The 22508-nt window shown below is 41.6% G+C and overlaps 2 protein-coding genes across 5 annotated transcripts; both read left to right on the top strand.

The window, feature by feature from the left end:
- The first annotated feature begins 6885 nt into the window (after window positions 1-6885).
- LOC108882874 (ectodysplasin-A) lies at window positions 6886-19234 on the top strand. Of its 2 annotated transcripts, none has more exons than XM_018675640.2 (8): window positions 6886-7362; window positions 13878-13980; window positions 15899-15937; window positions 16292-16462; window positions 16813-16847; window positions 16966-17017; window positions 17607-17731; window positions 18051-19234. In XM_018675640.2, the coding sequence occupies exons 1-8, from the start codon at window positions 6958-6960 to the stop codon at window positions 18309-18311; spliced, it is 1191 nt and encodes a 396-aa protein (XP_018531156.1). In that variant the 5' UTR covers window positions 6886-6957; the 3' UTR covers window positions 18312-19234. The 2 variants fall into 2 exon arrangements, with proteins under 2 accessions (XP_018531156.1, XP_018531155.1); XM_018675639.2 differs by having other exon boundaries at window positions 17607-17737.
- Window positions 19235-19535: 301 nt separating this feature from the next.
- Window positions 19536-22447, top strand: LOC108882873 (tumor necrosis factor ligand superfamily member 13B). Of its 3 annotated transcripts, none has more exons than XM_018675638.2 (6): window positions 19537-19782; window positions 19908-19995; window positions 20121-20177; window positions 20261-20361; window positions 20464-20608; window positions 21757-22447. In XM_018675638.2, the coding sequence occupies exons 1-6, from the start codon at window positions 19597-19599 to the stop codon at window positions 21870-21872; spliced, it is 693 nt and encodes a 230-aa protein (XP_018531154.1). In that variant the 5' UTR covers window positions 19537-19596; the 3' UTR covers window positions 21873-22447. The 3 variants fall into 3 exon arrangements, with proteins under 3 accessions (XP_018531152.1, XP_018531154.1, XP_018531153.1); XM_018675637.2 differs by having other exon boundaries at window positions 19539-19782; window positions 20261-20373; XM_018675636.2 differs by having other exon boundaries at window positions 19536-19782; window positions 20261-20608.
- Window positions 22448-22508: the final 61 nt, after the last annotated feature.

Genomic DNA, 22508 nt, shown 5'->3' with positions numbered 1-22508 from the left:
ACTACAACTACAAAGAGACACAAAATAGCTTCAACTTCAGTCTGAATTTGGGGGCCCATTGGATCATTGTCTTGTTATCTATCCATGCCCTTTTGAGTCATCCCTTCTCGATTGTTGTCATCATAACTGATCGCATCTTACATAGAAAATATCATATTATCACTTATTGAGAACCTGCAAATGTATTATATGGGTATAGGCTTTCACTGGATATCTTCCCCACTGAGAGCAAGTAACAAAAAAAAAAAGAAAGAAAGAAAAACACTTGGAGGCTCTCTACAAGAGCTCTAGCCAAGAAAAGCTGCACTTACCAATGTTGGATCTTTTCCCTCCCTTGTCCCTCTGGTATCCTTTGGTATAAACCATCACAGGTGAGCCAGGTTTGACACCACATTAAATGATGTCTGAGTATCAGAGTACACATTTTACAAACAGGTGTCTCTTGCTGCCTTTTAAAGTCACCAATGTGTGAAGGTGCTTGGTGCAGCAGCATTAACACTGGTCTTTGTGTTGAGTGCTTTTGTCGAAATAACAGAGAATTCATGCTTTAAAATGAATTAGTTCATTTCGGGTGATTGAACCTGTCTCACTTCTGCCTGGGCAATTTGATATGTTGCCCTCATGGTGTGCTGCAAACAACTTCTTTGTAAGTTGTTTTCCTTCTCTCTGGTGAACATAACAGCAATTACTTTCGGTGGTTGGCCTTTTCACACCTCCCATTCACATTTTTTGAGCCTGTCCATTCAGCTGTTTGGAGGAAGGGGGGGGTTGTATTGTTTAACTACAGCCATTTCCCAGTGAGAGCTCTCGAGTCATTCATCTTGTAGAGTACAGGTGAACTCACCCCATGAGGGACAAAAAATATGAACACTGACCCGAGCAAACAGATATTTTTCTTCTCAGCAATGACTGTGCTGGGAAGCGGGGATCTAAATTGAGAATAAGAGTGAGATTGAAGGAGATGGAAAAAAGATGCGTGACAAAGTGCACGCTTGGCAGTATATGAAATGGTCTAAGGTCACTGGGTCTAAGGTAGGAAATGGAAAACCCTGGCATATGAGAGTGTTAGATTATTATGACACGATATGGTTGAGGCTTTAGTAAAGTCAAATCAAGATGGGGACACTGCAAAATATTCTTCCCATTCCAAACCAGGAGAAAATATGGGCCAGTAAAAGACGAAAGACAGAGAGAAATAAACAAAGAGAGCAGCACAGAAAGAGGCTGAAGGGTAGATTACCTCTGGGTTCACCTCAGGTGCGCCTCTTGATCACGCTGTTGGTCTGGCTTAGAGATTTTGATATGGGTAGTGACTGTTTATTGAAGCTGGCAGAGGTTGTGCTCTCGGAGGTGGCAGCCTCACATGAGCCTCAGAAACAAGCAGCGTGGAAAACATCCAGGGAACAGAGAGGCCGTAAACCATCATCCTGGCACATATAAAGGTTGATATAAACATGCATCTCACTCATATTTCACCTCTTTATTGGACTCAGCTTCATAGCACATCCAAGACATACAAGTGTCTACAAGAAGACAGACTAAATTATCTCTCTGTCAGTGTACCTGCTGTGGGTTACTGAGCAATTTGATGCCTAAAAACCCAAAACGTAAACATTCCTGCGATGATGGAGCTGGCAGCAAACATGAATAATCTGTGTGGGATAATGGCTCAAAGTATTCTGACTCATATCTTATGATTTTTTTTCCGGTGGCATACTTCATTGTCATTGTCTAAACTTAAGGATAATAGAAAGAGCCAGAGCCTCTTGTTTTAATGAAAGTGGGTATGTATTTTATTTTTCTGTTGTTAACCACAACATAACCTGGGTCTTACTTAATCTGTACACTTAATCTGCTCCTTCTGAGAAAAAGAATTACAGAACTTTTTTGCCATGTAGTATTCATGTTCTGTGTGATAGTACTCATGATGCATTTTGGCATCATGAGTATCGCTGTGAGACCTCGAGTGATGAACCCACAGAAAATTGACTGTTCTTTCTTTGGTGTAACATCGCTCTTCACACTCTGTTTTGGCTCACCCTCCATACTCTCATGGTGTTACTTTAGGCTGCATCCAGCAGAAAAAAGCTCTGATAAACCTACTGTATGAGATCTAGCCAGCATCAAACAGCAGACAGACAAAGTTAGCAACTAGCTTATGAGATAATTGAGCATTTAGAAGCCAAAGAGCCACCAATTTACCTCAGGGGTTGGTGGAGACCAAAAACAGAGCTAAAAGAACAATGAATATTAAAATGTTGGCATATATTAGGTGGTCAGATGCACAGTTTTCTGAAATCACTTCTGCTGTGGCTGCAGGCTGTGAGGCTGTAAAACAAAAACTAAAATTCACCTTAGAGCTGAGCTGACTGATCATTCTCAGTGAATTTGTTACTGCAAAAAACAGCAGTTACTGTTACAGCTTTAGTTCAGCTTTAATGATGTAATCAACCAAAGTGTTAATTAGCAGCACACCAATTTAGCAGTAAATTTGGTTACATGACTTCTGTAGTGATATAAGTGTAATGTTGATTAATATTGGTTTTACCCTTTGGGCCCCCTCATAAATTTATAATTAATAACTATATTACCTGAGCATGAATAATACAATTTTGGGAACAACAACAACAACAAATAAACATGGTGATACTAATTAATTCATGCTTAATCGTTGGTTAATTGAGCATTAATAAGTGGAACTCTGGTTTCTTTTGATATCTGTGAAGCAGCTGATTATCAGCATATTCTAGCTCAGCTATATCTTCTTCAGCTCTTCATGTTGTGTCATGCGAGTGTGTTGTGTGTCTCACAGGTCCTTTTCATTAATATGAAATACAATTACAGAATCGTGTCTCTGCTGATGGTGCTACAGTGTAACAGACAAGGTTACTCACAGAGGAGCACTGCTGAGCTTGAGGCGAGGCAAAAAAAAAAAAAAAAATTACAGGCTTTACAGCAAAACATCACTGTTTAATGAATTGCCTTAAACAGTGAAAACTTGGCATATGACAAGCTGCTTTTAGGGACAGACACTTTCCTGGAAGTGTGCATAAAGTTTAAGAGAAAGGAACTTTTACCATTTACCTACTTCACTTGTACTGGTCATCTGTAAACTATTTGATGACATACATCATTGGTTCTGAGCTGTCACCTTGAGAGACTGCAGTCATTATCAACACAGAGAGGAACTCCACATGTAACTAAGTACCTTTACTCTACAATACTGTTCTTTGTAGTGCACTAATTCATACCTTTATATTAATAATAAGCAAGATGGCTGCATGTAATGTGGAAAGTGTCCATTGTAGTAAGAAACCCACAGAGAATTATGAGCAGGATTTGCAGTACCCCTCAGCTCTATGGAGCGTTTTAGCATCTTTCAGTTTTGGTTTTATAGCCCTCAGTTTTACTGTTTTGGTTCTGTCTGGCTACTCGCAAATGCATCGTTTCTGGCATCAGCAGGCAACATTTTTCAACCTAAAAGCTGTGATAAACCCAGTATAAGCTACTTGTCCAGGACCAAATGGCAAACAGATAAAGTTAGTGACTAGCTGGTGAATATAATGGAGCATTTAGCAGCTAAAGAGCCACATATTTCCCCCAGGAGACCAAAATCTGGGCTAAAAGGAGATTGAAAATTGGACTTATATTCATCAGGTGGACAGAAACATGATTCTGAATACTAATGTTGCTCGGTTTTTGTTTGATGTCTAATTGGGCAACTGTTCTCCATATCAATGTCATTATATAATAGTATGCCAATGTGGTGTTTGCAGCTTGTTTTGCTGTTCCCAAGTGGCCAAATCAATAAATCAACCCTCAAGTACAAGTATAATTTTGATATACTTCTCTCCATCCCATGTCTTCTGCCTGTATCAACACTGTCATGTTCAATGAAGGTAAACTGTGTAAAGAATAACACAACACAAAGACAAGTCATGAATAAAATTCTAAAATTCTAAAATGCTATTGTTTGCTGATTCACCTGAACAGGGTTGCCTTGAGAAAACACACAAAACAACCCTTTGCATGCTAAAAAAAAAAAAAATCTGTGTGGAATGAAACAAAATCAATTAAGTTTACCCACAGCATTTTGATACTGGGCTCCACACAACAGTCAGCAAATAGAAAGAAGCAGGGGAAGCTAGATGAAGGCACAAAAGCAGCACAGTACAAAAAGACAGGCAGAGAGAGAGAGAAGACAGAGAGAGAGCTCTCCGATCTTGATAAGTACTCTTAAGACAGACACCCACAATGAGAGTGAATTAATCATTGTTCAGGGAAACGGGAGACATGGTCCAATTTACAGGAGATTTATAGGTAGGAAATCAAATGCCACAGCATATCAATTAGCCAAGGTTACACCTCCGCAATCCAATGTGCAGAAACAATGACTCCTGAGAAGGTAATATATGGGATGGGGAGGCCTAAAACAATTGACTCTAATGTTTAATCATATTATTCTGTTACCTATGAATCATTTTAGCTCATATGTAATTCCTAATAATGGCAGCTAAAAGTTGGTTTTGATTTGTGCTGTTTTATCAGCGAGCACAGGAGAAAGGAGAAGTTTACAGATAGCACCTCTTTAGCCGAGACCAAGCAGCCATCATCTTCTAAAAGCTTGTTGAAGCCACAAACCTCAGCCCACCACTCAGCTCTCCCTGGTAAAATATAAGTATGCCTATTCCTTCCTGAAAAACTCTATCATCTGGCAGGGAAAGCCTGTAAATCTTGTTATAAGCTCAGAGAGGATAGAGTGGCACACCATTTATGAACGCTGCATTGAAGCCCAGGGGATGTTATAAGAATTATTCCTGCCATTTTCAGTGCTCAAAAAAACCCATCATGACAAAACTGGTTTTAATTGTCACAGCCTTTAATGTTGCGTTGTCTGAAACAAGGCGGCAAATATGGAGGTGAGTCAGACAGTGACCTTTTGTCAAGTTTGACCTTTACCTCAGGGCTGCCTGACCCCCTCTTCCCTCAAAAACAAACAATGAGAAATGGTTTAAAATTAAATTTGACAGTGGAAATAGCCTTAAGCAACTCCTCATATATATATGCTAAAAAAATAGGCTGAAATTATGGGAGATGCATGTGCATAACTATTCCAGTCCTGAATTATCTGCTTCTCAAAGTCATTGTGCCTACTGCTCGGATGAAAAGCGTGGCAAACATGCTTAGGCTGAGCCCTCAGTCACAGGCCCTATGAGAGTTACTTTGAATGTCTTTCTCTCTTCGATTTCACTATCTCATACTCTGACAATGGTGAAATGACTTCCCAGGAGAGTAGGAAGCGGGATGTTTAATTTGAGATCAATAGTCGACAGATAAACTATATAAAGCTATACGCACAGAAAATAAAATGCAAGATGTGTTTAAATTTAATTATTCATCCAGTATGAAGCTATTTTACAATTTGAGTTCAAGTTCATCAGGACACTGGTATGCCGTGTTATTGATTTATGGCTTGGCAATGCTGCCCTTCAGTGGCAGCTGACTAGAATCACTTTTTTCTGCACATGAGTTGGAAGAATGAAACTGTGCCGAGGAGAAACAAGCTGTGATGCAGTGGCAACAAGGACAAAATCAGCCCAGAGAAATACAGTAATAGATTCTCACCTTCTTATAGTAATCGGCCTCACGCTGAAAACGTGTCACAGTGATGAAATACCCTTTTCTGATCTCCAAAAGTCATTCTTCTCCATTATTTCCTTCTACAATGCCAAGAGAAAACCACCAATTACTCAGTTTCTGTCAGCGTGAGCTCGTACCACGAGAGAGCGTACCTCTCTGTAGGTCAAGTGCACGTAAATGTCAGGTTTTTGTCCCAAAGAAATAAAGACAGATGTTTTGTGGCACTTGCCCGAAAATTAATCTAAGCTGGCGATCCATCAAGCCCCCAAGTTTCAGCCCTGCTCAGTGCACCGGTTTCATCATTGCAAGCCTCAAGGACAGACTGATCCACAGGCTACCTCTGGTTCCTTGCTTCAGAGATCAAAGTGTCTACATCTGAAAAGAACAAAACTAAGGTCGGCTTTGGATGTTGAAAATGTAGAAACCGCAGTGCCATATTCAATCTTGTTAAAGCATTGTCTTCAGCTGGCTTTTTGGTAACAGAAATGTCAAACTATTCCCGGAGTCCAGCTGAGTGACACGTGTTTAGAGTATTTGATGGTGTTGTACACAGAGTGGTGCTGACCTCATGGTGACATTGACTCTCTTCCAGGCCTGCTATCATACTCCTGGGCCTGACAGGGTCCAGATGTAATTAAATATAATTATATAATGTGTAGTCTGTTTAAGAATATAATTTGCAATACTTTTCCACTCTTTGATGATATGATGAAATCATCAACCCACTTGCTCTTTTTCAATAACAACACTGGGCAATATTTACCAGGGTTTTGAGTCAATTCTTCACACGGGACCACCACTCAATGTGCCACCACCCATATGTGCCACCCACACAACAAAACAAAGTGCCAAACAAAGTACACCCATGAAAAATAGCATGTCCAAAACCTAAAACATCATAAAACACATGCATAAACAATATACATTACATCAGTGACCACCCATTCCCATTCACACTCACATCACAGAAAATAAGTCCCTGAAGAGGATTACGAAATGTGTTTTCCTGCCTCAAAGTGCTGAGTAATAATCACACAACACTGTGAACGACAAACAGATAAAAAGAAGGAACTATTCTCACACCATCCTCTCATTATCAGCATCTCACAGGCGCTGCAGGACTTCACTTTGTCCATTGGGTGTCGCTCAACTACTTCACCTGGTGCATCCAGCCCCCAACCTCTGGCCCGGATCGCCTAGGCTCGTAATTGTCTCGGACCAATCACAGAGGAGGTGGGCGGGTCTCCATTGTTACTACAGATACTCGAAGAAGTTTGCGCCGACCTGCTGCTGCTGCACCTATGAGTCTCCACGTTAATGAATAGCCGCGGCCTCGCGCGAGACAAACGAGCCGATTATGCCGAGATAAAGAGCATCTTACTCGCGCTCCGTCCGATAATGGCATGCGATGGTTCACCCGCGGAGGATTTCCCGGACAAAGTGATGCCCAGAGCGGCTCCCTGCACGTGCAACAAGAAGTGCAGGAGTCGGAGCAGCAGTGTCGTCTTCCTGGGATTATTCCTGCTGTCGCTGTCTCTGCACGCTGTCACCCTCGTCTGCTATTTGGACCTGCGGTCCGAAGTCAAAAGGGAAATTATCCACCAGAAGCGGGACTCCATGTTGACACTTGCGGGGAGTGACCTGGCTGACCCGGCGGCGGTGCTCTCGACCGGCCACCCGCGACTGGACTCCGGCAGCAGCCGCGGCGCAGAAGGTCATGAGGTAAAAAAAAAAAAAAAAAAAAAACATTCAACAAAAGGAAAATTGAAATAATTTTTAAAAAAAAAGCTAAATGAAGAGCTGTAGCAGCTTCTTCAACACGGCATTGTTTTCATTCCTCACACGGAGGCAGTTCGTGTTCATTCACCTCCGTTCAGTCCTCCTGTTCCCGTATCACGGTGTCAGGTTTTGTGTCTGTGCTCTGTTATGGCATGTTTCTGGGCAACTTATTTTACAGTAGCCTGTCACGAACTTTTGCCAGCTCCGTTTCCACACAAATATGTTTTGAATTAGCGCTCCCGTGTGCGTGACTCAGCCTCTTGGACAAAGATATACAAAGGTATAAGCTTTAAGTCTGTCACCTGGCCAATGTTGAGGTAAACACATCCAGGTGGGAGGGGAGGGAGGGGGCATATCAAGGAAGTTAGAGAAGTATGGTCCAGATTTCACCTTCATGAAACAAGAATGTGCTGTTTTAAAAAAACAAAAAACAATAAAAAAAAACAAAACAGAAATCCCCCAGTTATCTCATTTACCTCTTAAATAGCTTTATTTTGCTTTAATCAAACCACATTTAACCCAATTTGTCTTGTTTCCAGAGCTCTCCCCCTAAGCAGACAGAGGTTGATGCTCAAAACTTAGGCAGGCTGCCCAGCTGGATTCACAGAGACGGGTCAGTCAATGTGCTGGAGCAGGTGGACGGAAAATTAACTGGATCACCAGCAGGTGCAAAGCCCAAGGGCTGATGTAAATTCATCAGGACTTAGATGGGGCAGTTGGTACTTGGAGCTGAGCCAGCCTCGTCTCACATGTGTTTTCTTTTCTGGCAGCAGGCTGATTGAATGTTCATTGTGTTGTCTGTGGCTTTGGCTACAGTCCCCCCCACCCCACCCACACACACCACCACCACCACCACCACCACCACACACTCCCTAATTTCATCAGTACAAAGGGACCAAGTGTAGAGGTCTCAACTTTGCATTGCTTGCTCAATTAGCTCATATGTCACCGGTTGTGTAACCTTTTTTTGCAGAGAAAACGATCCTCTGTGTGTGGGGCACTGGCTGGACATTTAGTTGCGTTGGGCGGTCAACTTGATAGTCGCCCAGAGGAAATCAGGTTATTTAGGATGGAAGCATTTATTTCTCTGCAGGAAAGATTTTAAAGATCCATTGCCTTTATCAGGGCTTTCTCTGCAACATTTTCCTTTCACAAGTGGAGAAACTCAGCCTATTCATTTAGTGCTCAGTGTGTCCTTTGCTAAGCTTATTTTAGATAGTAGTGGTTTCCCTGGTTAGAGTCGAGTGAGATGGGCCTGGTATTCAACCCAGATGGTGACGCTTCATGAGGTGAAAGACTGTAGCCCAGCTGTAAATATTTAACAGCGCTGTGATGCCGTCCTTGCCAGATGTCTGCATTAAACAACTCTGATTACACATCCCACAGTTTACATAGTTGGAGAAACAGGAGCATGTGGCATTTGGACGCAGCGGCCGCACTTGTTAGCTTTTCAGGCATTCCCTTTGAAGAATCCCTTTTGTAGAGCTAAAAATTGTTTATTGGATTTTTCACACAAGTCTTCATCAAAGGCGCTTTAGCAGCATCAGTGAAATTTGACGTGATGTGCATATATACAGACAAGTGTAACAGAACATGAGAAGTCTTCCTCGAAAACAAAGAAGAGCAAAAAACTGTCAGGTATAGGAACAAATATACAAACCACATCAACAGACATCCGACAGACAGAGAGCATAGGCTTGTCATCGTATAACACTTGTACATCATCCGTTCAGATGGACTTATTCCACTTTGTGGTTGGGGTTTGGTAAGAGAAATACAAATGCTGTGCTTTCTCATGATGTAAAAACAGCTTTGGAAAACATAAAATTTAGTGCGTGTCAGATGGCTTTCAACTGGACTGGTCAGCAGCAAACATAAATCAGCCTTGGCAAAACAGTGCACCCAATGGAAGACACACAGTTTTTGGCATTACTGTCTTGTTTAGCGGCTTGGTGAGTCGAATTGAATGGAAATGGAGCCTTTGCTCAGTTGAGAGGATAAGGATTCTTTTAATTGGAAATTTCGGAAGTGTTTTCTTTGCATTGGACTAAAGTTTCAAGTGTTTTAAGTTTATTTGTGAAATATTTAGCCTAGTGAAATAAAATGTATTTATGATCTGATTTTAATTCCATTTTTGTCTTGTTGTACTTCAGCCACCTCCCGTCCACTCGTACTTGCACTGGGACTTCTGAAATTCACAGACACACACCTGATCTGAAGACAGGGACTGAAACCCACAAATAAGGACCTCTGCCTGCATAAGCTGTACTACTACAAGTCTCTAATCAATTTTCAGAATCTCTCTGTGAACAGAAGAGGGACTGCTTGTAACTTGGTTTGTGGGGTGATGACAGGCAAATGCAGAGAATAAGATAAAACAGCAAATACTATCAAACTGAATTTGTAACAATATAACACAATTTGAGCCTATTTATATCCAACAGGGTGTCTGTAACTTAATTTTGTCAGTTTTCTCATCTTTAAGACCAGAAATGGAAACAATAGTGTTCTGTTATCTAAACATGAAAGGTTTATAGAGCTTCAGAGATTTAGTGATAATATTTTGGTGGAGAAATTCACTCATTTCTGACATGCAGTTAAATGTTATGCACCACTTAACATCTCACACTTTTCCAGATCCTTGTAGTTGTTTCTTAATTAGAGCAGATGATCTGGTCATTTATGATCCAGGTCTGGGAAATGAGCAAACAGTCGTCCCCTCAACAGTCACAGTCGGTATGCCCTTGAGCAAGGCAGTAAACTCCAGCTGTCCAGCAGATCTGCACTGTTCCCAACAGTAAAAAGCCCCTCCCAGGTGCGTGTTGCTCTAAAGCGCGAGGTACGAGTGTGATGCAGGGCACGGCTGAGTAAGAGTGTCACTCCCAGTCAGCCAACCTCAGTAAGTAAAACATAATAAAACTCAATTCATAGAATTGTGTTAGCTCAGATAGTGTTTTATTCTTGAGCCTAACATTTTTCTTATAACCATTATATGAAATAATTTTCTCCTCTGATGTATGCCTTCAAAGTCTCACAAAGAACAGATGCTGAAACATCTGGAGTCTAGTTAACGGCTATTAAAAAAGTCAGTTTGATGGGACACAAAGTCCTCAGCAGCATACATGCTCTGGGGCGCCGGGGGTGGGCTGTCACCCACATCTACTTTAATTATGACCAGTGCATGATTAGTTAAAACAGCGGTATCATGTGTACAGATAGGGAGAGCCCACATATCAGGGATTAATCATTACGGACACAAGTGTCATAAAAGCACAAGGCAGAGGGGGTAGAAACATCAGAGATACGAGGCTGCAAACGTTTCCATATAAGACTGAATTGTCTTGACAGACAGATGGCGTAGACGCCCAGGAAAGATTAAGTCCAGAGTCACAAACATCTACCAAAATAATAAATTCTCAAGACATTCACAGCATTCAACTCGGCATCACTTTGCCAGCAAGTGTTGCAACAATCTGAAATGTGACTGGCTGCTGACAGGCAACATTTCCCTTAGGTTGAGCTCCACAGCTTTTTTAAATGACAATCTATGGATGCTGTTATTAGATTACCCAAGTTATGGTTTAAAACACACGGCCTTCCAGAGAGCAGCGTCTGATATTGGCTGAGGCTGGGACACTCCTTTTTGGTGATACTTAAGAGGAAAACACGCCGTCATTGTTCTATCCAGGAGTGTGAATCACAGGCGTATTATGAGCCTTCAGCTCTCAAAGAGTATGCATGCCATTAAGCTTAGTAATGCCTGTAGAAGCGGTGATGGGCACCCAGTCTGCATCTGGCACCCTCAGCCACCAGCCCTCAGTTTCACCTCCTCAACTTTTGTAACCTCGCATTCTCAACCGCAATTTGGTGACTAAATCTTGGACAAGCAGCAAAAATTAGAGGCGTTACTGCAACCACAAATGTCTGTATTTGTGGAGAAAATGTGAGCTAGAAGCAGGACCGAAGGCACGGTGGTTTAAAAATATACAAGCTGTAGCATTTTATTACCGTAATCAGCCTGAAATGTTCCAAATGTCAGGGATTTTCAGTAGTGTAAGTGCAGAAATGGGTAAAAAATACAAGCTGTTGTAATACTAAGTGTTAATAGGGCAAAAAAAGAAGGCTTGTGATCAGAAAATTACACATCCCTGGGGTGACTGAATTTTAGTCATATCCTCACGAAGCAACAGGGAATCGCGTCTTCTAAACGCAACAGCACCCCCCACGCTTTGAAGATTTGAAAGCCCTCTAATTAATAGCATTTTTTCCCCTTGTGCTGAAAAAGAATGGTTTACTCAATAGTTGGCACTTGGCATACATACCAACACGTTGTCATCCTGATTTACTGTAACTCTGCGTGCCTTTGAAGGGTATGAAGGCTGTAAATGTTGTAATGAAGTGAAATGAAGCAAACAAGGGCGAAAACCCATTTCTCATAGTCGTATAATGAAATACATATATATATATATATATAATATTAATAAAATCACTTTGTTGCTTTCATCTAAAACACCAGCCGCACCAGTTTGGTAGTAGCCTAGCAGATTGCTTGTTTGTTTTTTGTCGTTCTGCTAGAGCTTAATCTCGGGCCAGAAATTGGCTGTTGAATCATGTTTGGCTGTCAGAACAGACGAAAGTGTAATACCATATGCCTCAACATACACCCAGAATCCTTTGAGAGGTAAAAGCCCCCTATATGCCAACAGCTGGAGAGGAGATGTGGAGACACCTGCGCGCCAAATGAACAGCGAACGTCGCCGCTCGCGGTAACATCTGGAGGTCTGTGCGTCGATAAACCATTCCAACACATACTCCTCCATCAGGCTGGAATTCCCGTGCTTATAAGGTCAGACATGGCTGGCAGCTGGTCAGAGATGTAGACTTTAACTGCTTTGAGCTTGCCCAACACAGCCAGCGGGGGGTGTTTGACATGATACATCTCATCCCTCACCGCAGGGGTGAGTTCCCACATCTGAGACGAGGTATAGAAGAAACTCGAAACATAACTTTTTCTTGTCTGTCTTCTTATGGTCTTTTCAGTGGCTGTGCCTGAAAAACCACACAAAGAGGCACTGGGAGTTCACGCTGCTTTCAGGAGAAGGAGATTTCCCGCCGTCGGGGGCAGGGGCAGAAGGGAGAGAGAGAGAGAGAGGGAGGGGGGGTTTAACAACTATGTTTACTTGAGCGTCAGATGGAAACATGGAATATGTCATCTGGTATCCCCAAACGGAATAAACCCCCATGGAAAAAGAGAGGTCAAAGTGTCTTGTCAGTAAGCGTGTCTGATCCATTCGTAGCAGAAAAGCTAAATGATACATCGTTATGTATTATCTTTTGATCCACGCTAAGGTGCTGCACGTGTCGCACTGCTTTGGAGATGTCAGTTACACAAACTCCAAGCAGATGTCCAGTACAATACAAGCTGTCTGGTCGCCTGTCCTCAGCCATTGAGAGCCTTTATACCACATACTCTTACCATTATTTATAGTGACACTCCAAAGTGTGACCGAAAGCGATCTCGTATATTGCGGGGCTCGACGAAAAGAAGGCTTTGGGTGGTCTTGTTGTGTTTTCCAGGGCCGGGTTTCTTTGTCTATGGGTTTCTGGGAATCCTCCAAAGATGTGATCACAAACTGGCTGTCCTAACAGAAAGCGACTTTGAACAATCTGCGTTTTTCTTTTCTTTTCTTTTTTTTTTCAACTTCTCAGTCCTTAGTGCGAAACATTTTTGTTGTCAGAGCCGGTCACGTCTTGAGCGTGCCACAGTCAGGTCAGCATGTCCTACAGAGTTCATGTGAATGTAGGTCGACCAGAACCAGTCACATAAGAACACAGGCATGCGGTTTGTCCCGCCACTCACTCGCCCGTGGGAACACCCCACCACTGTAGCATAGCTTTTCCTGTTTTTAGGGATGAGCTCAGAGCAGCTCCATCAGATCCGTTTCTTTGACTCTGTTGTTTTAGCTTATTCATGCTACCTCTGAATAGGGTTGGGACCAGGTGCCATATGAATGGGTATTGCTCTCAGATTAACCACAGTTCATGTCCTCCTTTTGTATAAAAAGGTGAATTTTAGAGCAGTCGTGTCCAGGTGACTGTCTCAAACGGCAGAAACACAGACAAAAGTGACTTGGGTTACAGGATAGGTTACAGCCCCAATGGGACAGACAATGACTTGGCCACAAATGAATGTACTGGCTGACAGTGTCTCACATCTTTTCAAATGCCCCAAGTTGCCTCTGTGCAAACATTATACCCAAAGAATAGAAAGGCCACTTGTAACATGGGTTTCGCTCTCAATAACTTGTATCACTCATTGCCTTTGTTTGCTTCATGGAATTAATGTAAGGTGGTGACTTGACTGGTATTAATATTCTGAGGAGAGTCTCTGTGCTCAAAGTGAATAATCACTCTTGAATTTTCCCATACTCATTAATATTTTCTTTTTGTTTTTCCAGCAGGAGAAGTTACTGCACAGAAATAGCGACTTCCATGCCACAGAGGATAACAGGGGCATAACTCAGCGAGCGAAAAGGAGTCCTGGCAAGCAGCCAGAGACAGGTACGGGCTGTTTTGTTTTTTTGTTTTTTTTGGGGAGTGGGGTGGGGATTTATCACCATGTAGTATAATTTATCCTCACACCTTGACACAGACATATGCCAATACTTATACCAATAATCTCTCTTGTCTCCCCATTGATATTTTTCAGCCTCATACTTGATAATTTCAATTCATTTAATGACAAAAAACACAAACTATGTTCTCTGGTGCACCTGCATCTGTCTATTTTCTGGATATGTACTTGGCAGTGGCCTGGTCAACTGTTGGGTAATCTGTAGCTCTTGTTTGTTTGGAGGGGATTCAGTACAGTGTAAATAACAGGCTTATAGTGGGCTTAGGGCTGTTAAATTTTGAAAACAGTTTGTTAATGGTTTCTCACTCTTTTTGTGGAATTGATTTTTTACTGCTCTGTGCTTACTTAACAAAGCGGCTCCACCACATAATGTTGCTGAGTTTATAGAGCAAGAGATTAAATGGAATGGGATTGATTATTACTTGGATAGCAAACAAGGAGTTTGGGAGGGTTTCACCAATTTGAAACAGACAGCGAAGCCCGCGTTGATTTCCCCCGTCTCAAAATAATATCAGGTCCTCGAAATATCTTTTCTATCTGTCAACTAAGTAGATTAAAGATTTGGAATCCAATCGTGTTATCGGTCAGGCCTGAACTGTCAGAAAATAAGGCAGAAAAATAATCACTTATGAGAACATGCAGTCATTTCGGAGAACGAGGTGGGCATCTGGGTTATCATCTGAGACGCTGATGGCTTTCATTAATTCCACTAAATTGATTTATCGTAATCAATAGCTCCACAGAAAACCATATGGCCAATATGTCTGAATTTGCTTTTGTAGTTTTTGTTTAGAATGTGAGCTATGCAAATAAAAAAGCGAAGCCTTTGAAGTTTCATGTCTGAGTGCAACAAGTGCAGCATGATCACAAGGCATTCCAATGTCTGTGGCGTGACACTGAATACTTGGGGGGAAGTTTAGTGATTGTGTTTAAATTAGAAGAAAAAACTCACCTTTGAGACTTTCTACATAAATCAGTAAAGTCCCGAGCCTCTAAACACTAATCATTCCCAGGTCTCTCCTCTGCTCTCAGTGCACAGACAAAGGCTTTTGTAATCTCAGCCTTAGATGTGTGTTTTTGTGTGTGTTTTTGTGTGTGTGTCGTGTGTTTGCACGTGTGTGTGTGTGCGCACGCGCGTTCTCGGCACTCCTAACGGGCACCAGATTCCAGATAGGGCTGCTCGTTAAGAGAAATCTATGCGGATGCATCCAGTCATTTAGCCAGAGGAGAAACACTGGCCATATGTTTGAGGGGGACTCAAACTGTGAGGTTTTAAGGTTAAATGGCCTTTGTAGTTGTAATGACATGGTAAACACAAGAGCAGCGAGACGGCTTTTTGAAAAGGATTCTTCAGCTGCACACAGAGCACAGACACACACGCAGCAGCCACACACTAAGTGCATTTTGTCTTTCAAGCACTGACATAGATGCCCCACCAACATCCACGCACGCACACACATACACATGGTTGTAAAGGGGAGACACACACGCACACATGTACACACACTTTCATCTGCATTCTCCATCTGGGCTTAATTCAAAGAAAAGGATTTTGGCAGGATAAAGTATCTCTCTAATGATCTTCTCCAGTTCCACTGCCTGTGAATGCTTAAGGCACTTGTTCATACAGAGGAGGTGAAACCACACTTACAAATTACTACACTAGAAGATACCACAGACTGACATACCTCCACTCCAGTGTTCAGCGCACAACATCTGAATCTGTTATTTTAGCCTATTTAGGATACCTACACGGAATGAGCTGGATACTCGAGATGTTATCTGATATGATAATTGTTCGGGAGACCATTTCAAGCTTAATCATACTGTTTTTGTTTCATGCAGAATCGACTGGAAAGGAAAAAAGGAAAGACAAGAAAAAAGGTAATTCAAAATTCTGCCTAAATTTCAGCTTTATTTGTCATTAGTTAGACTTCTACCTGCTTTCTACTCTCTGGAAATATTCTTGAGATATTATCCAAAATCCAGTAACAGTGTTTGCTTAAAATGAATGACAAGCTTTCAGTGTTCAACTTTGTCCGTCTTCAAAGATTACTCCTCCCTCTCACCATTCTTCATATCAGAATTTACAGTCTGTGCAGATGCTGTACAGATTGTAAAGCCGTTGGAGGTAAATTTGTGATTTCAGGCCTTATAAATAAAACTGACTTGACAGTTAAAAGGTTAACCTGCTCAGTTTTTTTGTTTGCCAACCATTTTTCTTTTCTTTCTTTACAGGGAAGAAAAGGTCTGTGCCAGGCCCCCCTGGTCCCCCTGGTCCCCCAGGCCCACAGGGGCCACCGGGCATCCCTGGAATCCCCGGTATTCCAGGAAGCATTGGCGTGGGGCCTGCAGGACCCCCTGGACCTCCTGGGCCACAGGGACCGCCGGGCGCTCAAGGTCCAGCAGGTATAAAACTTAAAATAGAAACGACACGATAACACGCCACAATAGCCAAAACTCGAGCCAGAGATCTCATGAAAACACCCACGAGTTGAGAGATTTGTTCTTAGATTACAGTCTTTTCCTGCTCCTAGACATATTCCCACGCTGGAAGGGGGCTCAAGTTGTCAAAATCGATGAACTCATTGTCTGCACAGTGAGAGTTTCTGATGCAGGATGTCAAACACAGTGTGGGATAGCAGTGATCTATCTTCAAACTATGTCAGTGTTTGTTTTGTTTTAATCTACATGTCTTCTTTGTTCCTTTGCCGCGTTGAAGGCCAGAACTTTATCATGTCTCCCTCTTATTGTTGCAGGGGTCCTTGATAAGACGAAAACAAAAGAATTCCAGGTAGAGTGTGTCACCTATTGAAATTTCATTTTATCCCGCACATAATCCCTGATGAAACGGCCCATTCTCCTGTTTTACCGTGTGTCCAGATTAGTCACCAGAGATCTTTGTTTTTCAGCCTGCAGTGGTTCATTTGCAAGGGCAGGAAACAACCATCCAAGTGAGAGAAGGTGGGTCCTCTGTCTGTGCTCAGCTGCGCTTACACCACCGTGTTTGACACAAAACAATAAACATAATTAATCCCTGTCAGTGCCTTTTGTCAAAGGATCTGCAACTGCACCAAATATACATGCCTGCTAAACCTCAGAATTACACCAGGATGAATATAAAATCTGTGGATTAGCAACATTTGGTTGATTTAAAAATGTGTTTGATTCAGCATAAAATATTATTTTCTTTATTTGGTTGCCTAATGGAAAGTTAATGCAATCAACTACAGAACCTAAGATTGTAGGGTTTAGAGGGCTAAATGTTGCTACCGATATCTACTTAAAGATTTTGTACGATTATAGTAACCCCAATGTAATCCTATAGCTATTACAGGATTAGCAAACAGTTATAGGCTTATATTATAAGTCAGACCTGTGTTAACTCAGGTCATGAGCAGAAGCCTTGCATGCTACCAAGTGTAAGGAGTGTAAGCATCATTAGCAGGTTTATGTTTTCTGTCAGAGCTGAGCTCTGGTTGTACTTAAACCCTTCTGAAAGCTGTTTATGTTGACCATTTCCCTCTTGTTTGTTTGTTTGTGACATGTTTAGATCTGTCTGAAGGCATCCTTAGGAACTGGAAGATGGTGTCCATCCATCACCGTGTGTTTAAAATGCACCCTCGCTCTGGAGAGCTAGAGGTGCTGTTGGACGGTGTCTACTTCATATATAGTCAGGTAGAAGTGAGTACGGTCCTTGACGTAACTCTTAAAATTTACAGTTCAGAGTCAAAAGAACTGGCAGTTGTTCTGTAGTTAAGTTTAAAAACCTGCTTGCTTTGCTTATCCGTAAATGTTTTGAGTTATATCAGAAGACACATTTCTCTTTCCCCTCTCTCCCTGTGGCTAAATGTGAAGCTCTATAACTCAAAACCCTTGTTGGCCACTCTGATATTCCAGCTGTTTCAGCTTTAAATAAGCTCTTAAATATTATGTGGACTTGTTTTGACTACCCCTCTCAGTCTTTTGTGAATTTTCTGTCTCCCCTCTCCGCTAGGTGTACTACCTCAACTTCACCGACATTGCCAGCTATGAGGTGATGGTGGACTCCAACCCGTTCCTCCGCTGCACCTGCAGCATTGAGACAGGGCAGCGCAAGTTCAACACCTGCTACACGGCCGGCGTGAGCCTGCTCCGCGCCGGCCAGAGGATCTCCATACGCATAGTGTATGAGGACACACTCATCAGTATGACCAACCACACCACCTTCCTGGGAAGTGTCAGACTTGGAGAGGCTCCATCTGCTGGACAGAACTGATAACTACACAGCCACAAGGCCTCTACAGAAATGGGAGAGAAAAAAAAAGTTGCTCACAACAGTCAAATCAGCCCAGAGTCATACTGTCCTCTCATTGTGCCTGATCTAGGATTTATAAATTAATTAGATCTAGCAACATCTAGCCCGAGTTTTGCCCCTGTTTAGAGGGCACTTAAATCCTCTAGGTTACTAAAGCTGAGGAAGCCCCCTGGGTGACTTCTGTTCACTTTCACAGTTCTGTATTAAAAAGGACAATACAGACTGTTGTGCTTCCCCTCACATTGATTCTGTGCAGCCTCGATGAGCCAAATGTCCTCATCGAACAAAAGTTTCTATTTATAATTGCCATTTTGTGTCAACAGACAGCATCTCTCTTTATAACAAGGAAGGACACTGCGCTGACAGATACTTAATATTTACATACTTTTAAGTGCTGTTGAATGATAATCTTGTATCTCCAAAAACACCAGCTATTCAAAATGTTTTATTTGCAGTTTGTATACGTGGCCTTTTTAATTAATTTAATTATATTAGTAGTTATGAGTGAGTGGGCTAAACAAGGGGGGCTAAAGCTCCATACACCCCTGGTTTATAAAAATGATTAAAAGATCATTTAAATGTTCAAAGCAAGTATAAATATAAAGGTATCTATGCAAAGCTGAGAAAATCCACTAAAACTGGAGTTATAAGGTATTCACAGAGCAACAGCACTATATATTTTGCGCACATTTGCACTACAGCATCCCTGCAGAATACCAGTGATATGTTTTGTTACAGTGCTATTGTTTAGTTACCATATGAATGAATCCATGTGGAAAAATGATAGTTGTTTATACGTCTGTGTACATATTGTATATAAAATGGGATATACTTTTGTAAATGGAGTTGATTGATGGATTAAAATGTTTCATTTTCTGTCTAAACGCATTTGTCTGTCTTTTGTGTTTGTGCAGCGGGTGGTATTGATTTAAAAGGTTAAAACTCCTCTTTCATATTGGACTCCGCTGGCACAAGTACTGACAAGAACAAATGGATGTTCTTTTGAGTGAGGCCTTTGTCTTTATTAAAACGTGGCTTTTACTTTGACTGCGAGTTTCACAGCGAGCAGCAATTTGGCCATAATCTTCATACAATCTAAATGAATTCCATGTTGAGAGGCAGAGAGAAGATAGTTCCTCATTTAGAAACTAATTTTGAAACTCAACATGTAGGTTTCCGGGGTTAACTGATGTGTGACCTCCACCCATTTCAGTAACTTGAGGACATCTAGTCTGCAAGTCTCAGTATGCTGTACAATGCTTTATTATCAATAACGGCATTTATGTTTTGTCTTAGTCTTTTCCTGGTGCACAGAGCCAGTGTTTTGCAAAATGATTTTCAAAAACTCCAAGGGGACTTAATTCTACAATTAAATCAGCCACGTTCTGAGGGAGTCAATGGGAAAACGGCCAAGATGTCTAAAACAAGGGAGGTATGTCACTGATTATGTAGGATGGAGTCATCTTGGACATTGTACTACTGAGATTTATGCCATTAGTGAGTATTCAGATAATGCTGCAATAATAAATTTTCTCTTAATGCTTTGTTTTCTCTTAGGACATTAAGCCAAGTACTTTCCAAAAAGCTCAGAGTTCTCTGAAGATGTCTTCTAGGAGGGTAAAACGGGAACAAGGCAGCTGCAGAGGTGGGTTGGAGCTGAGAACTGAAAATGTGTCCATTAGTTACAGTCTAATCTGGTAGTGAGACCATAAACAGTATATGCTGAGTTAATAAAATTAAAGTATTATGTTTATTTCCCCCTCTTGCCAGGTCCAACATCATTCCTGCAGTTAACTGCTAATACTAACAAACAACCAGACATAAGAGGTAAAACTAAATTCGAGTCTTTGGCTTCAGCATCGCACCGTCTGCCATTATTTTGAATAAGTGTATCTTGCCTTTTCCCATAGGAAATATAGCAGTGATCCCTTGGACTGTTTCTGCGCAGCAAGGAAATGCAATTTCACAAAGGGAAAACAGAATTGTTGTCCAAGAAGATGGTTATTACTTGGTGTTTGGACAAGTATTGTGTCACTGTAACTCAAGCATAACTAAGTTGATATTACATCTGATTTGTTCCAGCTTTTCAGCTAATGATCTGCTTAATTCACAGGTTTTGTTCAAAAGCCCAAGCACAGTTATGGGTTATATTATTCGAAGTTGGGGCTCCACTAATGCAGAGACATCGACAGACCTCTTGCACTGCCTGCAAGAGATGCCTGAACAAACAAATCCTGCCAACACATGCTATGCTGCAGGTCAGTGAGGCACTATTGCTGCCCTGCATTTGTGGCTTATTAAAGAGATAGTTCAACGTTTTGAGACACTTGCTAATTTGCTTTCTTGCTGAACTTTGGATGAGACAATTGACATTACTCTCAAGGCTGCACAGTAAATATAAAGCTCGGCTAGCAGTGGGTTAACTTAGCATAGCACAAACTAAGGAAACAGGAAGCTGGCTTGGCTCTGTCCAAAGGTTAAAAAAATCCAACTTCCGGCATCTCGTACATACTGTATCTCACTTGTCTATTACAAGTACAAAAGTACAAAAAAGTTAAAAAAGACATGGTTGTAAGAGTGCAGGTGCCAGACTATTTGTTGGCCCAGAGCAGTGACTTCCTGGAGTCTAAGGCCAAGACCAAGAAATAGACAGGCACATCACCCATCTGTAAAAAAGTGTCACAGTTACAATTTGGCATTCATAGAGAGTAAACAAACGAGAGATAAAGTGTCAGTTAGTAAACTTTATTTATTGATGTTTATAGATTTTTTTAACCATTTGACAAAGCCAGGCTAGCTGTTTCACCGAGTCAACAGGCTTAATGCTAAGCTAAGCTTACCTGCTGCTGGCTGCACCTTCAGAATTACTGTACAGACAAGGGAGTAGTATCAAACTTCCCATCTAACTCTGGGCAAGAAAGCAAATAAACATTAGTTCCTCTTAACCCTAAGCAGCGTTACCTGTCCTTGCGTAGCAGCATCTGTCTTTCAATAATGACAATTTCAATATAGACATTTGACAAACTGAAGGAAAAACATAAATAAAAGAGTGGAAAAATATGCCAAATGCACTTCTACATAAGGCACAAGAATGTTTGAGTACAAAAATCAAGTAAATCACAGGCTATGACCCTCACAGTCACCATATCTCAACCCATTGAGCAGCTATGAGAGATTCTGGAGTAAGATGTTAGACAGCATTAGTTTTCTCAAAACACCAAATCAGTGCATATGTTTTGAAAGAATGGGTCTTCATCCCTTAAGTACAGTTCCAGATACTTGTAGAGTCTATGCCAAGAAGCACAGAAGCACTGAAAACTCTTTACTGAGATACTTTTCTCTTGAATACCACCCATCTTGTATCCTTTCTGCTACCATCTGTTTCAACAGTACATGTCTGTTACAGGTATTGTGCAGTTGCATCAGGACGATGAGCTAGAGCTGGTGATCCCAGACAGGCCTGAAGCCCTCATCTCAATGGATGCAGAATGGACCTTCTTTGGTGTCATACAGCTAAACTGAAACAAGACAGAACGAGGACGATAACTACTCAGCTTATTATTGCAGGAAGTGGGGAGCTGACACTGAGCTGTGTGAGGGCATGCTGATAAAGGACTGAGTGACAGCAGCAGGAAAACTGTTGGAACCAGTTATTAAGCTCAGGAAATTGCATAATGAGCTTTTTAAATGAACTGCCCATTTCATCTGTTAGGCCCTTTTGAAGCCAGTTACTTTTAAAATTCTTTAGACTTAAAGCATTAAAGTGTGTATTTCAGGTAGTCCACCTGGGCCTGCCCCATTGTATTGCTTATGTGCACTGCCACCTCCTTTCATCAGTCTATTTTTTGCATGTCTCTTTATACCTCGCTGGGGGCTTCCCTCCAGCTCCATCTCTGTTTATTTGTTCCTCTCATCTATTTTTGAATGGTTTCCGTTTTCCTAAGACTATGTCAGGAACAAACAAAGGTATAAATTTATATCGCTCAGGAGGTGTTTTCCTGGTTGACATGCACCTCCTCAATACTGTAAATGCTTTGATATAGCATGATAGAACTAAAGCTGTAATAAATGGGATAATACGCCTGAGTGAAAACAAATTCTTGGTTGTTCCTGCTCCTGACTAATTTTAAATGTGTTATAGTCAACAGTTAACACAGA

Source organism: Lates calcarifer, linkage group LG8 (genome assembly GCF_001640805.2).
Source record: "Lates calcarifer isolate ASB-BC8 linkage group LG8, TLL_Latcal_v3, whole genome shotgun sequence".
Classification (NCBI taxonomy): domain Eukaryota; kingdom Metazoa; phylum Chordata; class Actinopteri; family Centropomidae; genus Lates; species Lates calcarifer.
This window is presented reverse-complemented; position numbering and strand designations above follow the sequence as displayed.